Here is a 16169-nt window from a genome sequence, read left to right as displayed (position 1 = left end):
AACCTTACAGAAAAAAAGGCAAAGACTAGAAACATAACAGTTCACAGAAAAGGAAATATAAATTTCCCTTAGATGTGTAAAAAATACTCAATCTTACCCACATTAAAAAATGCAAATCAAAATTAAGAAATATCATTTTCACCCATTAGATGGATAAATATCAAACAGTTTTATAATATATTTGATGAGAATATAGGCATGCTCCTACATTTCTGGTGGGAATATAAATTGATACAATTTGTATGGGGGGGATATGATCCAGTAATTCTATCTCTAGGAATTTATAATACAGAAATACTCATATAGGTGTGAAATGACACTGCAATATTGTAATAGTAAATGACTAGACAGAATCTGTGAGTTCATCACTGGGGAACTGGTTAAAGAATTTTATACAAGAGATGATTCTGCAGTCTTATAAAAGAATGATGAGGCTCTATATGCACTGATCTGTAACACTATGCAACATGTATTATTAAGGACTTCCAGGTACGGTGCTAATGGCTAATAAGGTGCACAGAGGCCCCCATCCACTTAGGAACAAGTAGACCTTGAGTAGAACCCATTTCTTTGAGGCATTGTTGGTCTCTCAAGAGGTAGAGGAGGTTTCTACAGACCTTTCCCCTCCAAAAGCAAAAACAAAACCAGAGTTGTCATGAGAGAAATGATGATAGTAGTGATACTGCTATCAAGAGATAGATGCTTGCACCAAACATAGGTTGGGAAGGATGAACTGAGCCAAGATTCTGGAGTTGTCCCAGGATGTTGGCAACTTTAGCTACAGGCAGAAGTAGAAATAAATCCTCTCTGGAGGAGAGTTTTCCCAGTTCAGGGCTATAGGAATCTCACAGATTAAAATAAGTACACAATCAAAGATTATTAAGCTCAGGAGAACCCAAGGCCACCCAAGCCACCATTAGTGAGAGTCAGCATAAATAATAAAATATGGAAAAGCAATGAAACAAAGAAACAAAAATCCATTTTAGGTAGATCTAGATAAGAAAGTTAAAACTATAATGCTTCTAGGAAATAATGTAGGAGAGTACCTTCATATCCAGGACAGTAAAGAATCTATGAAAGAAGATGAAAATTGTATCAACCATAAAATAAAAGATTGATAAATTTAACCATGTTAAAACAAAGAACTTCTATTCCTCAAAAGACTCCATTATTACCAGGCATTATTAGAGTAAAAAAAGAAAAAATGGATAGGAAAAGATGTACATATAATTAGCAAAACCTAGTAAGCATTACTATTACAAACTGATGGGACAAACAGCCAAATAGAAAAATGGGTAAAATACGTTAATAGATACTATACAAAATTTGATATCCAAATGATCAATAAGCAGAAAAAAAGAAGCTCTACCTTTAGTAATTAGGGAAGTACAAATTAAAACTACAATGGGATACACCGCTATCAGATTGGAAGAAAATTAAAAGTCTGGTAATATTAAGTTTTGGGGAGAAAATGGATCAATAGTCACCCTCAAACACTGCTGGTGGGATCGTAAACTAGCATAATCTTTCTGAAAAACTGTGTGGCATGCAATAAAGTTGAACACACACACACACCCTGATCCAAGAATTTTAGATACCTTCGAGAAATACACACATATGTGCATATAGATGTATGTACAAGAGTGTTCATGGTGGTGTTGTTAATAATTGGATCAAACTGGAAACAACCCAAGTGCCTACCAACAGTAGAATCAATAAATAAATTTTTATAAAACTGAATGTTACACAGTAGCTAGAGATACATAAAGCAACATAAATGAACCTTATGTACCTAATGTTGAGTAAGAAAGCAGGACACAAAATGATACATACAATGTAGTTACATATTTAAAGTTTATAAAGAGGCAAAAATAAACCCTTTGGTTTACATATACATACAGAAGTAGTACATTTATGAAGAAAAATGGGAAAATTACCAAAAATCAGGATAAAGGTAATATCTCGGGGGGGGGGAATAAAACTATAATCATAAAGGCATATATATATATATATATATATATATATATATCACATGTGAGAAGACATGAACAGATATTTCTCCAGAGAAGACATACAAATGGCCCAACAGACACATGAAAAGATGCTCTCAACATCACTCAGCATCAGGGAAATACAAATCAAAACCACAATGAGATACCACCTCACACAGGTCAGAATGACTAAAAGTAACAACTCAGGAAAGAACAGATGTTGGTGAGGATGTGAAGAAAGGGGAACCTCCCTATACTGTTGGTGGGAATGTAAACTGGTATAGCCACTCTGGTAAACAGCATGGAGTTTCCTCAAAAAGTTAAAAATAGAACTACCCTATGACCCAGCAATTGTACTTAACTAAAGGATACAAAAATAATGATTAAAAGGGGCACCTGCACCCCAATATTTACAGCAGCAATATCCACAATAGCTGAAATATGGGAAGAGACCAGATGGAACACACACACAAAATGGGATATTACTGAGCCAACAAAAAGAATGAAATCTAACCATTTGCAATGACATGGATGGAACTAGAGTGTGTTATGCTAAGCAAAATAAGTCAGTCAGAGAAAGACAATTTCTATATGATTTCACTCATATGTGAAATTTAAGAAATGAAAACTCATGAACATAGGGGAAGGGAAGGGAAAAAAAATAAAGACACAGAGGGAGATAAATCATAAGAGAGTCTTAATTATAGAAAACGAATTCAAGGTTGCTGGAGGGGACAGGGGCAGGGGGATGGGTTAATAGGGTGATGGGCATTACGGAGGGCACTTGATGTCATGAGCACCGTGTGTTATATGTAACTGATGAATCACTAAATTGCACCCCCCAATTAATAATACACTATGTGTTTGCTAACTTGAATTTAAAAATAAAAGGTGTCTGTATATGCACAAAAAATGTAAGAGCACTCTGACTATAGCAGAAGTGGCAGAAGCAACCAAGACTTTCTGGCAAAATTGAAATGGAAGCCATTGGATCAGGAGTCCAGCTGGTAAGGGAAACCAAGACACACTCTAGAAAAGTGACATCTGGGACTGTATATTAGATGTTGTAGTGGTCTCAAGGACCTCTTTAAGTTCACCATACAGTGTAAGGCAGCATATCTTCAAGCAGATACTGTGTAATAACTGTGGTTTTAGATGTGGGAGAGGTTGGAGCTGGAAATGCTTTAACTCTGACTTTGCTCTCTATAGAAAGACAGATTACAGACAGGAAAATTATATGTTAGAATGGTTTTTAAACTATAATTCTTTAAACATATTTTAAACAAGTCTTGTTACTTTTACAGATAAACCTCGAAAAGCTGTGCCCTTGGAGCTTGTGATTTTTCAAAGAGAAAAGGAGGTTCACAATAGGCTTCAGAAATGATTATCTACTTGAGCAGATGCCCTCCTAAAAGAAAATTTAAAATCTTTTTTTTTTTTTTTTAGATTTTATTTATTGATTTGAGAGAGAGAGAGACAGAGTGAGAGAGCATGAGAGGGGAGGTCAGAGGGAGAAGTAGGCTCCCCATGGAGCTGGGAGCCCGATGTGGGACTTGATCCCAGGACTCTGACCCGAGCCGAAGGCAGTCACTTAACCAACTGAGCCACCAAGGCGCCCGAAAATTTAAAATCTTTAATTGAGCCTTAAAACTTTTACTGGAGAAAAGAATTAATAATTTGTTGGTAAATAAATCATTTTCTTTTGAAAATTCCATTTGGGAGATCAGTTTATGGATACATATTACCTGAGCAGGTAGAGTGTCCTACACATGACCCATTTCACTGGTTGTCATCCTTACGAATTTAGTTATTCAATTTCATCACTTCCACAGCAGTTCACGGTTTCAAAGTGTATTGAACTAAAATGGGTTCAAAGCATTCACTGGTGTTACAGCAGCTGTAAACTGACTTTTCTACTTCAGATGTAATTTTATTTAGTATATGAACTCTCTGGGCTGTGATAAGACGGGGAGAGGCTGGCAATATGCCCAGAGCTTCTCCAAGGTTGTAAGTCCTAACTTGCTAAATTCTGTTTATATGAGAATGAAATATTTGGCAAAAGGTCCAAAAATGTCTGGCAATCATTTGTAAAGGAAGAAAGTTATCTAAATGTAATGAACTTGAAATGATTAATGTGTACCATAATACAAATGTAATGGTAAATTTTATGAATTCACTATTGTGGAAATGACACATGTGAGAAGGTGGAAATGCAGAAACTATCTGACTTAAAATATGATGAAAAACTTAGAGGGGTGCCTGGGTGGCTCAGTTGGTTAAGCGTCTGCCTTTGGCTCAGGTCATGATCCTGGGGTCCTAGGATTGAGCCCTGCACCAGGGTCCCTTCTCAGTGGGGAAGCCTGCTTCTCCCTCTCCCTCTGTGCACTATTCCCCCTGCTTGTGCTCTCTCTTTAAGTGAATATATAAAATCTTAAAAAAAAAAAAAAAGAAAAAGAAATTTAGAGGTATCAAGTGGATTTATCCCAGGAATTCAAGAATGGCTTAACGTTAAAAAAAAAAATCAATGTAACTTACCATATTAACAGACTAAAAACTGTTCATCTCAAGATGATGCAGAATGATTATCTGACAGACTCCAACATCTATATCCAATAAAACATCAGAAAACTAGTAATAATAGGGAACTTCTTCAAATTGATAAGAAGCATCTATGAACAACCTACAGTTAATATCATACTTAATGGTGAAAGACGGAATGCCATCCTCTATGCAATGGATATCCATATAGAAAAAAAAGAACTTTGATCCATCTTACACCACATACAAAAATAAACAAAAAATAGATTATAGGTCTAAATGTAAAACCTAAACTAAATGTCTGAAATTAACACTGACCATAACAAGTGTTAGCAAGGATATGGGGCACCTGGAATTCTCATATACTGATGATGGGGTGATGGGAATATAAAATGGCACAGCCATATTGGAAAAACAGTTTGGAAGTTTCTTATGCATAGGTGTGCCTGAGTGTTAAGTGTCTGAATTTTGGTTTTGGTTTAGGTCATGATCTCATGGGTCACAGGATTGAGCCCTGCATCAATCTCATCTCGGAGTCTGCTTCAGGTTCTCTACCTCTCTTCTTCTGTCCCTCCCGCTGCTCACACACACACTCTTTCTCTCTCAAATAAATAAATAAATAAAATCTTAAACAACAACAAAAATGTTAAGCATATTTCTAACATACAATCCAGCCATTTCCTACTTGGTATTTCCCAACAGGAATAAAGCATATGTACTGCATGTTTGTAGTAGCTTTGTTTGTAGTAGCCAAAATTGGAAACTACCTAAATGTACAGCAGCAGGTAAATGTATAAATGAATTCTGTGTTATAACCACACAATGAAGTACTATTAAGCAATAAAAAGGAATGAACTATGATACATGTAATACAGATGGACCTCAAAATAGCTATATGGAGTGAAAGAAGCCAGGAAAAAAAAGAGTACTTCCTATGTGACTCCATTTATATAAAATTCTAGAAAATGCAAACTAATGTAAAGCAACAAAAACAGATTAGTGGCTACTTTGGGAAGACAGGAAAGAGAAACAAGGGGTATTACAGAGAACCAAGAATAAGCTTTTCGGGGTGATGGACATGTTTAATATCTTGATTGTGGTGATGGTTTCATGTGTGTATACATGTCGAAACTTATCATATTGTACAATTTAAATATGTGCAGTTTATTTATGTCCATTATGCCTCAAAAAAATCTGTTAAAAAAATTTAAAATTTACATATTACCAGTTCAGAGGAGGCCTGTGCTACAGTTCTCCATTCCCCCCAGAACACAGCACATATTTTTATGTAGGATGAACACAGTTTTTATGACTTAAAAATAATTAAGTTTACGCATGGTGTGCTTATCATCATTAGTTAATAAGGAAATATAAATTAAAACCATATTGAGATCCAATATAGGTATTGGAAAAAGGATAAAGTTTGTTTTAACATTAATATGGTTTCATATTATAGCAAAAATTCATTTCATTGGGGTACCTGGGTGGCTCAGTTAAGTGTCTGGCTCTTGGTTTCAGCTTGGGTCATGATCTCAGGGTCCTGGGATTGAGCCCATGTCTCTGTGCTCAGTGAGGAGTCTGCTTGAGGATTCTCTCCCTCTCTCCCCACCCACCCCGTTGAGTGGGTGCACACACGCGCTCTCTCTCTGAAATAAATAAATCTTTTAAAAAAATTCATCTCATTTACAAATAACATGAACTCCTATTCTTTAAAGGAAAAGGTCATTTTCTGCTATTATTACAATGTTTCATGGAGCCTCTGCTCTGGTGTCATCCTGTCCAGCTCCAGTAGTCATGTGGAACAGTCTAATGTACCATTAGCAACCCGGGTTTGCTCTCTGTGAGTCTCCACAAAAGGAGACAGGGTTCCTTGGTGACACTGATTCCTCTGCTTTGCTGAGTCCTAAGTTATCTTGATTATTATCACAAAGAAAGAATGTTTTCAGCAGTTCCTGATGGAGATGGGGTTAAAAAATATAAAGAGGGTAACCTGCTGGGAGGGCTGCAAGGGGCAAGTACAATTTAATTAACAACTAGGAAACATTTTACACCCACCATAAATGCTAAGATAAAAAAGACTAACAACCACAAGTACTGGAGAAAATGTGGAGCAACTGGAAATTTCATACATTGCTGCAGGCATGTAAAATGGTACAATCCTTTGGAAAAAAGGTTTGCCAGTTGCTTATTAAACTAAACATACACCCAGCCTAGGACTCAACAATTCCATTCTTAGATGTTTACCCAAGAGGAATAAAGACATATGTTCACAAAAAGTGTATACATGTTCAGAGCACTTTATTCATAATAGCAAAAGAAAAAGAAAAAGAAAAAGCAGAAACGGCCCAGGTGTCCATCAACAGGAAAATGGAAAAAACAAACTGACAGTCATACAAAAGACTACTCAGCAATAAAAAGGAATGAATCAGTGGTACATGCGACATGAATTAACCTCAAAAACATGCTGACCAAGGAATCATTATGTTTTGTATGAGTTCATTCATATAAAGTTTTAGAATGGGTAAATTTAATCTGTGAGGCAAAATAATCAAAACAGTAGATAACACCTGATAGGTGGGGTGGGAATTGACTGGGAGGGAACATAAGGAAACTCTCTGGAATGACTACTGTGTTCGAAATGTTGAAAAGGGTTTGGGTTACACAGATGAATGCATTTGCAAAAACTCAGCAAGTTTATATTTAACATTTGTGCATTTCACTGCATGTTAAGTGTACATCAAAAAATTTAAAAACTAAACATTAAACTCTGCTTACTTATATGCATGCTGAAGTATTAGGGGGGAAGTATACTGATGTCTGCAATTTACTTTGAAATGCATCATAAAAGTAACATGGATAGATGAGTAATAAAATATAGACGTAAAATTTAGGATCCATGAAGTTGGCAATTGGGTATTTACTGTAAAATTCCATCAACTTTGCTGTATGTTTGAAATTTTTCATAATAAAATGATAGAGAAAACCCTCAGTTGGTCCTATTTTTCTAATATATATTCTATGCCTGTAATAAATTATTCCTTCTGTAAGACAGAGGTAGGTTCTATAGCAACACAGGGGCCAGAAATTAGCCCCAGAATTTTCCCTGAAATTGAAATTCTAAGTTAGATAACATACATAAACATGGTAAGAAAGGTAAGAAACTATAAAAATTATTGAAAAGGAAGCCAAGTTACCTTAAGAGTAATTACTAATATTGGTGTTTATTATCATCCACAAACAGGATGAGAGCACCATTTTCGTATTTTTTTTTTTAATTACTTTTAACCACTGAATAGAAGAATCATCTTTTGTATCCGGTTATATATGTGAATAGGCCAACTGTATCTCATTCAAACTTTGTCCAAAATTTGGATATCCAATCATCATTTAAAAAACACTAAGCATTTTCCTATACCCAGTATTATCATTATCAGTGTGCTATATGAGATAAAATAACATCATTTGCTTTTGAGAGCTCTGGAGGAAATCTGGCATAAGAATGTGTCAAACAAATCTGGATGTTTCCTAACTCTGTACTTACTAGTTGTAGGACCTTGAGCAAATTAACTTCTATAAGCCCCCCTTTCCTCATTTACAAAATGTGGAAGGATAATGGTAGTTCGTACGTTATATGATTATTCTGAAAGTTGAGTGAGCCAATTCGTTTTACATGTATCACAGTGATTGGTAGATAGAAAGCACTCAATATATGTAAGTTATCATTTTTTTAAAAAAGTACGTACAAAAAACAAAACATTCAATTAGTGGAAGAATGTGGAGTATCTTAATTTGTTTAAATAGAACATCTTCTCCTCGCTAGGTAATTCAAACCCCTCAAATTGTGAGAAATGTTTTAGAAAGTCAAAGAAGGATAACCCTGCTGCACTGATACTGCGAGGATACAGAATTGCAAGTAGTGAAATGCAGAAATACACTTGCTGAAAGAAGCTATACTGCTTCCCTTGGTTTTGCATTAAACATTCAGAAACGTCACCCGTAATATTTTATGCTTATCACTAGTGCTTTTAAGTAGGTGGGCACACAGTTAAAGACTCAAACAGTCAGGCAGACAATGGGGGTTAAGGTGGGGCCGGGAGAATATTAACTGCCACTTCCCTCCACCCCAGAATTGCAGTGTCATGCCTGCAATGAATGAACAGCTGCAGTAGCCCTATGGGAAGCTGGGAAGCCCATACTTGTTTGGGAAGCATGCTGTACTGTCTCCTGCTGTGTGCATTATCCATACACTTCCCGCATTCTTTAGAATCTTCTACCTTTTGGCATGTTTTTATCAACCATCCTGTTAACAATCATGTAGCTCACATTCCCCCATACTGTTACGATTGGCTGAAACTATGTAGGAGCAGCCTGTCCTCTTACTTAGGGCATAACCCTTCTGTTTGTTACGCTCCCCACAACTCCCTATGGACTTTCACCTCAGGTGCATTTCCTGCCTGGCTCATAGGGCATGTGGATCCTAGTCTGGTTTGATTTTGGCAGTGGTGAAACATTAGGAGTTTCTCAGTGGTCAGTTCATACCTAGCCTTGAAATATTCTACCCACCCACTCATACCTGCCCCCAGCCTAAAAAGCAGCTAGGAATCTCAGCTAGTTCTCAGATGCCTTTCTGAGCTGATGAGTTCCTATGATTTTATCAAAAGAAGATAATGACTTAGAGGAGAAGGGGAAACTCAACGAGCTCCTTCTTTAAAAATCCAGACAGGATTGAAGTCTTAGGACATCCTTTTTTGAAACATTCTTGGAGAGTAGGCTTTCAGCTTTTATATAGCATTGCATCTCTTTGAAACCCATATAATGCTGGTTTCTTTCTTTTCTTTGGTATTTATAATCTATTACCTCTTATCCAGAACCTGTTTTCCAAGGTGTAAATTCACTGGGTATGACTGTTTAGATACCGTTAGTGTCTAGTTGGGAGTTTGGGGCAATATCCAGCACATCATACCTATTCAACTGCTGTAACCACAATCATGTCTCTAAAAGGCTCTGAAAGCTTCAAATATTATATTAAATAGTACTATTAAAGGTATAGAAAACAAGAGTGGATTTTTCAATTAGTAAATATAAAAGTATAGAATTTAATACATGAAGATAGTTATTACTTGCTCATGAGGTAATCACTTCTACTTTCCCAAATGGTTATTACACTTTGGATCAGATTCAGAAAGATTTATCTTTAGCCCACATATAAATATTTTCTCCTACTCTAAAATGTTAGCAATCTTCTTTTCTACTGCGCAAAAGACAGTTTTAGGTTTGCTCCCTTTATTTCTTTTTAAATTTAAGGACTGTGCTACTAATTTCTTGATGTCTGGAATGGGTTAACACCTTTTCTCCTCAGCCCTGTTGATTCTAGTAAGTTTGAAATTTATCTGCAAAATTCAAGGGCAGAAAAGGGAAGAGTCACATCATTCTTAACATGGGATGAAGCCAAAACCGAAGGAAAAACGGAAGGATTTAAATTTTTTTTTTTTTTTTTTTTTTACCCCAATGCAGGGCTTGAATTCATGACTGTGAGATCAAGAGTTAGGACACTTAACTAACTGAACCACCCAGGTGCCCCCCCAAAACTGAATTTTAATGTAAATTATCTAAGCTAAAATCCTGTATTATAACCTTAAATTTGAATTAGCAATGATTTTTACTCTGTTTCCTCCCCTTCTATTTTTACTATTCTTTTGAGACTGAATCAGAGAAATGTGCTGAACATGTGGATTGCAGCAACTGGATTTCTCAAACAGGAAGCAAAAAGAAACAATTTTCTCCCTTAGGTTGCTTTTATTTAACAATCTGTAGAATGATTATCTGAGTTCAAGGATTATACTTAGATTGGTCCTAACAAAGAAGAAAAAAATACTCATTTCACAACTAAGATAGAGCCCAAAGCCTTTTCTAGCTAATCAGTCAATTCCCAAGCTAGTAGGAATTGAGACTTTATCTACTCTTCTACAAGGAGCAGAACTGGTGGGATCCAGGATACCTTTATCTTATTGCATAGGTATGAAAATACTGCCTAAGCAGAATTGGAAAACTCACCAAATAAATAGAATGGTGAGATGAGTACAACATTCTTAGATGTAGTAAGAGCTGAACAGGCTATGTATCAGAAAAAAATTTGTTTTCTTGGAATCTTTTACATTAGTCTATGATGGAAAAATAATCAATGGGAACACCAAGCCAAGAGAATAAAACCATGGAATAAAAGATCATCTGGGAACTAGAGCCAATTCCTAATGCTATATATAAATATAAAACATACATATACATATATATTATTTTAAAAAATGTGATGACATATTTATGGCTCAAAAGTATTCTTTCACATTATAGATCTTCTTTCTCACCCTTAGGCAAAGTTTGGCGTAGAGGATAGAGGATTTCTTTCTGTATCTTCTACGTCTGTCTGTCTCTCCTATCTAGTCTTACCTATCAAAATTCCATACCATCGTTTAAGAACCATGTTAAATACTTCTCCATCAATAACCCTCTCCCAACAACTGAAATTAACTTGTATTTTGTTCTCCCCAACACTTAATATTTGTGCCACCACCAGTGAAAAGCTCTAAAATGCTCCTTACCACCCCCTTGTATGGCAAGAATTTAAAAAAGAAGTCACAGTCATCTGAAGACAACACAAGACCTTTTCTAGAAAATACCAGAGAACTTGCTATGCAGATAACAAAAAGGAGGACTGAACATAGCTGCTGGGGTTATGTGGCTAAAAGTCTCATAAGTCACAACTCAAAATTTAAAATTATCTCATTCTTTTTCACAACTTCTGTTTGTTGTTTCTTCTTCACCAGGGTCACATACCATCTGGTAAACATAGCAGCTGAAGACCCTGCTTGGTTTCTGTTCTATGTGTAGTACCAAGTCTCTGTCAAAGTAGACTTCATGGCTGTATGTCTGGAACAAAAACACAGTGAAATGAAATCTCCTTTTCAAACAACCAAGTTTGCAATTGTATCACTATAATGTCATAGCTCCTATGCTCGGGCTCTTCAAAAATATACTTGGTAACAAAACAATTGCTAAAAATAGTTTATTTTCATTATTTATGAATATGCAGATTATTTATAAGAAAAGCATCACATAAAACGTTGAAAATGGAAAGAGCGCTGGGTCATAGGAATCTGAACACCCAGATTCTATTGCCTATACTGCTATTTCACTGTGTGACAGTGGTCAAATTGCTAAACCTCCTAGGTATTCCACCGATAAAACAAAGGACTAGATTAAAATAATAGTGGCTCTTCCTTATAGTTTTTATATTCTGTAATAATCAAAAAAGTAGACAAATATGTCCAAGAGTGCCTGCAAACCCTACATGTTTAGATATCATCTCTATTAAGTAGCTGGGGGCATTCAATACAGTATACTTCTATTTTTAAAAATGTTACCGAACTTATAAAATGTGAGAAAACCAAAGACTATGGTAAGGAAATAGACACCATGTCTCAGAATAAAACATAAAATTTTATCTTTAAGGCCTCTAGAAAGGAGGCATCCTCTAATTCCTAGGAAAGGAAGGCTTAAGAAGTACTCATTTTGTCCTGCAGGATGATATCCTCTTTGATGTGGTCACTGGTACAGGTGACCATGGACTGACAAGAACACAGTAACATCTGTTCCAATAAATGTCACCTACAAAGAAAATCCTTACAATTTTGCATTCCATGGGCTCTACTCACCACATCCCATGACTCCACTAGTGGAATGCTTTTCAGTAAAGTTCCATATTCATTACAGTGGAAATCCAGGTGAGCTTTTCCTTCAGCATCTATTTGGGTAACAGCTACCACAGAAAGCAAATCCAGCTCATCTTCATAGTCCACAATTTTAAAAGTCTCAGTGAATAGATGGATAAGACACAGGAAAAGAGGGCAAAATCCAGTTATCCAGTTAGGATTATTTCTATTTGTAGTTTAACTATTCTATTATTTATTTTTAAAATGAAGAAAGAGGCATGAATGGGTCAGAGCATAAGGAGAAACGGGTCTCTACTTTTATGCCTGGTGAAGTCCCAAGATTCTGAAGACTGCAGCAGTAACCTACAGATTTTAACAGAACGAAGTCTATGTAGCTCTCAGCGAAAGTGTTATGGAAATTCTCTATTATGACAGCAAACTAGAACTTCACCAAATTCAAAGAGGTATTCGACTGCTGCCTCTGACATGCGTGTTCACTAGCTTCCAGAGAGGACTAAATATATGAAGTTCAGAAAAAACAAATATGAAGTTCCATTCTGAAACCTAAAAATGACCCACCTTGTCAGAAGGATCTTTCCTCAGAAAAACACAAGTCATTTTAAGAAGAACTGATAGCCTAGCACATACTATTTAAGACTCTATTTGCCATCTTTTTTTTTTTCCCCTTTCTTTAGGAAACCAAAAATGATGGGGCACCTGCGTGGCTCAGTCATTAAGCGTCTGCCTTTGGCTCAGGGCATGATCCCAGGGTCCTGGGATGGAGCCCTGCATTGAGTCCCGCATTGGGCCCTGCATAAGGCTCCTTGCTCCACAGGGAGCCTGCTTCTTTCTTTCTTTCTGCCCCTCCCCCTGCTTGTGTTCCCTCTCTCACTTTGTCTGTCAAATAAATTAATAAAATCTTTAAAAAAAAAAAAAGAAAAGAAAGCAAAAATGGCCACTTATATTTGAGACAGAATATTATTTGGGAACTGAAATCCAACCCACAGAATAGAACTGGGTTGAGAGATGTTAGTTGGAAATGATTCATGATGGTAAAGTCTTAAGGAAGAAAAAATCTGACCTCAAACTGTTTAAGGAAGTAAACCTGGGACTCACAGGGGCAGCAGATCCATGGCAGCCATCCAGGGATGGACCACAGGAAGGGACATTTTGGCAGGCACAACAAGTTTCTTTGAACCACCACATACTAAACCTTCACTCACATTTGGTCAAACTTCTTTTTCATCTATTTATATCTTCTGCCTTTACTACCCATGGTATAAAAATTTACAGAGATTTATTACACATGGTTCCTTTCTATTTACTTTTTTGCCTCAATATTACCTTGGTCAAACTTCAGAGAGTAGACTTCTTGCCTGGGTCTAGTGATTTTTATAGTCTTTAGTTCCAACTCCTTTCAGCTTCTCTTTAACAGGCTAAATGTTTTTGTTTTCTAATCTCTCGATGTAGAGTATCTCTCTCTTCACTACCACCTTCTCCTTGTTAATTATTTTTGCTATCTTTTAGTAATTTTAGTATGTCTTTCTTGAATATGGTTTATCTACAGGGAGCTTTCTGCATTGTTCTCAATAGATTTCTATGATTCAAAAAATAGACATGTATTTATTTTATATTTTTTATATTATATATTTTACATGACATATTTTATAAAATATGTACATATAGTACAATATATAATTCACAAATGTACGTATATTTCTTTTTGAGAGTAGCAACATACTGAGTCACCTCCAACCTTTTTATTTTTTTAAAAGATTTTATTTATTTATCTGACAGACAGAGATCACAAGTAGGCAGAGAGGCAGGCAGAGAGAGAGAAAGACAGGGAAGTATGTTCCCTGCTGAGCAGAGAGCCCGATGTGGGGCTTGATCCCAGCACTCTGGGGTCATGACCTGAGCCGAAGGCAGAGGCTTTAACCCACTGAGCCACCCAGGTGCCCCACCTCCAACCTTTTAAAAAAAGTTTCAAAAACTATCCTTAGAAGCCTACTCTAATGTTTCTACCTAGAAATGGTCACACAAGCAAACAGTTTTCTGCTCCAAACAGATCAGAATTCATGCAGTGGTTATATATTTGAAGCATGATCACTGTCAGTTGATTTTGTAAGAACTTTCAATTCCTCTATAAAAGTAAAGGATAAAAATGTAATAGCTTAGTGACTGGCAATGTCAAGTTCAGGCTTGAGGCTGATTGAATGTCTCACACCCTCGCACCCTTCTTCCCTGGCCCACAATCATTAACAAACATATCCATGTCTTGTAAGTAAAAAATAAAGCAAAAGCCATAAAGTCATCAGGATGTAATTCAAGTATTTTCTATTAAGAAATTTCCCTATAAATGTGCACATTAACAAAACAATAAGCTAGTAGTTTTTTCAAATTAATTCAGTCCTAAGAACCTTTTTGCAAACATAATCTTATGAATAATTCCACTATGAGAAGATAGGATGATGCGGATGCACTGGTTGAAATACCATGCACAATCCTACCAATGAAGTCTGCATGGAACTACTCACCCCCAACCCCTATCCCAGAGTCTGGGAAGCAAAATTTAAAAATCACAGGGCTAGTACACAGTAGTTTGGTTTGTTATCTCCGGCTAAAGTAATACCTCTTGTTCTGGGTCATCATCCAGAAGGTTAAAATTTCTTTTCACCACCCGTCCAGAAGCTGTAACAGTGGGTAAGTTTTCATTCTATCATATGGAGAGAAATAAAAAGATATGATGAATCCTTTTATGTGCAATAAATAGCAAAACTGTACCAAATTTCATTAAACAACTAACCCTTATCGAACATTACAATTCTTTCCTCTACTGAGAAAATTCTAAATCAAATTTCTGATCCTCCAATTAGCAAAAATACTTGACCATAATAAATTAATGGATAAAATACCAAAATAGACAAACAATAAATACACTCGCCCTTCTGATTTTTGCTTTAGTATAAGTACAGCAATGCTACAGTGGATCTGCTTTTGGAAATTTCCCTCTGCATAATTCTCTTCATGTTCTTAATTTGCACACTAAAGGAAAAGAACTATTAGGAGTTAAAGCATGGCATGTGATTTTTAAAGATTCGTATCTACCCCAACTTACTGTATGTTTGCACAATTAATTAAACCCAAAGGTGGAAAATTCATCAAAAAAAAACTTAAAGAGAATCTCAGAAAGGGAACAGATATCAGCAAAAGTTAAGCTCAATATAATCAGCTCTTCAATTCTCAGTTGTGCATGGGGCTAAGACCAGCTACCCGCACAGACAAAAAGCCCAGGTTTTTATTGTGCTATTCTTTTCAGCACAATAAAAGACAAACACATTTATATATTATATTCTCAAATAGAAAGACAGTGATACACAAAGAATTTTAAAGTACACCTGGCTTACTTTGTTCTTCTCCCTGTTGGCCAAAATGACAAAATCTTCAGAGATCTGATGCTGGGCACTATTATTTTCTACTTCATTTAGCTTTAGAACTCTGAAAAGGGAAAAAAGAACTAAGACCTCAACAGATCATCAAAGTACCAGAGTTGAACTACTGAAATGAAACTCAACAAATGTAAATTACAGGAAAAACTATTAGTTCTTGTCTCCTGTGGAATCTGAAATAGTAATGTCTGATCACTTTAGTGTCCATAAACTTCAAATTCAGATTTTGTTAAACAGAAAAACCTGTGACAATAGGTATTCCTGATGTAGATAATGAAGCCACTTCCTCAAGCTTAAGCCATCTTCCAAGCTGGCTTAATGAAAGTTCCCCTAAAGGACCTCATCTTTGTCATCCTGCAATAGGTCTTTAAGGTTTCAGCTTTAACAGTGGCATTAGAGTAGATGTTGGCATTTTCTACTTCTGAAGATAGAATGAGATATCAATGAACAACACTCAGAGTTAACTATAAGGCAGATTGGAAGCA

The 16169-nt window shown here is 36.0% G+C and overlaps 1 protein-coding gene across 2 annotated transcripts in view; it reads right to left on the bottom strand.

Annotated features, from left to right (window-relative positions):
* Positions 1–6843: 6843 nt before the first annotated feature.
* DCAF17 (DDB1 and CUL4 associated factor 17) overlaps positions 6844–16169 on the bottom strand; it is a 43955-nt gene continuing 34629 nt past the window's right edge. The window contains exons 11-14 of one of the 2 annotated variants that reach the window (XM_046018894.1): positions 15634–15733; positions 14868–14951; positions 12239–12394; positions 6844–11453 (exon numbers count right to left, since the gene is read on the bottom strand). In XM_046018894.1, the coding sequence (XP_045874850.1) occupies positions 11307–11453; positions 12239–12394; positions 14868–14951; positions 15634–15733 (487 nt within the window). In that variant the 3' untranslated portion in view covers positions 6844–11306. The remainder of the gene's footprint in view (positions 11454–12238; positions 12395–14867; positions 14952–15633; positions 15734–16169) is intronic. The other variant, XM_046018895.1, reaches the window with a different exon arrangement.

This window comes from Meles meles, chromosome 9 (genome assembly GCF_922984935.1).
Source record: "Meles meles chromosome 9, mMelMel3.1 paternal haplotype, whole genome shotgun sequence".
NCBI lineage: Eukaryota > Metazoa > Chordata > Mammalia > Carnivora > Mustelidae > Meles > Meles meles.
The sequence above is the reverse complement of the archived record's forward strand: the minus strand, read 5'-3'. Positions and strand labels throughout refer to the sequence as shown.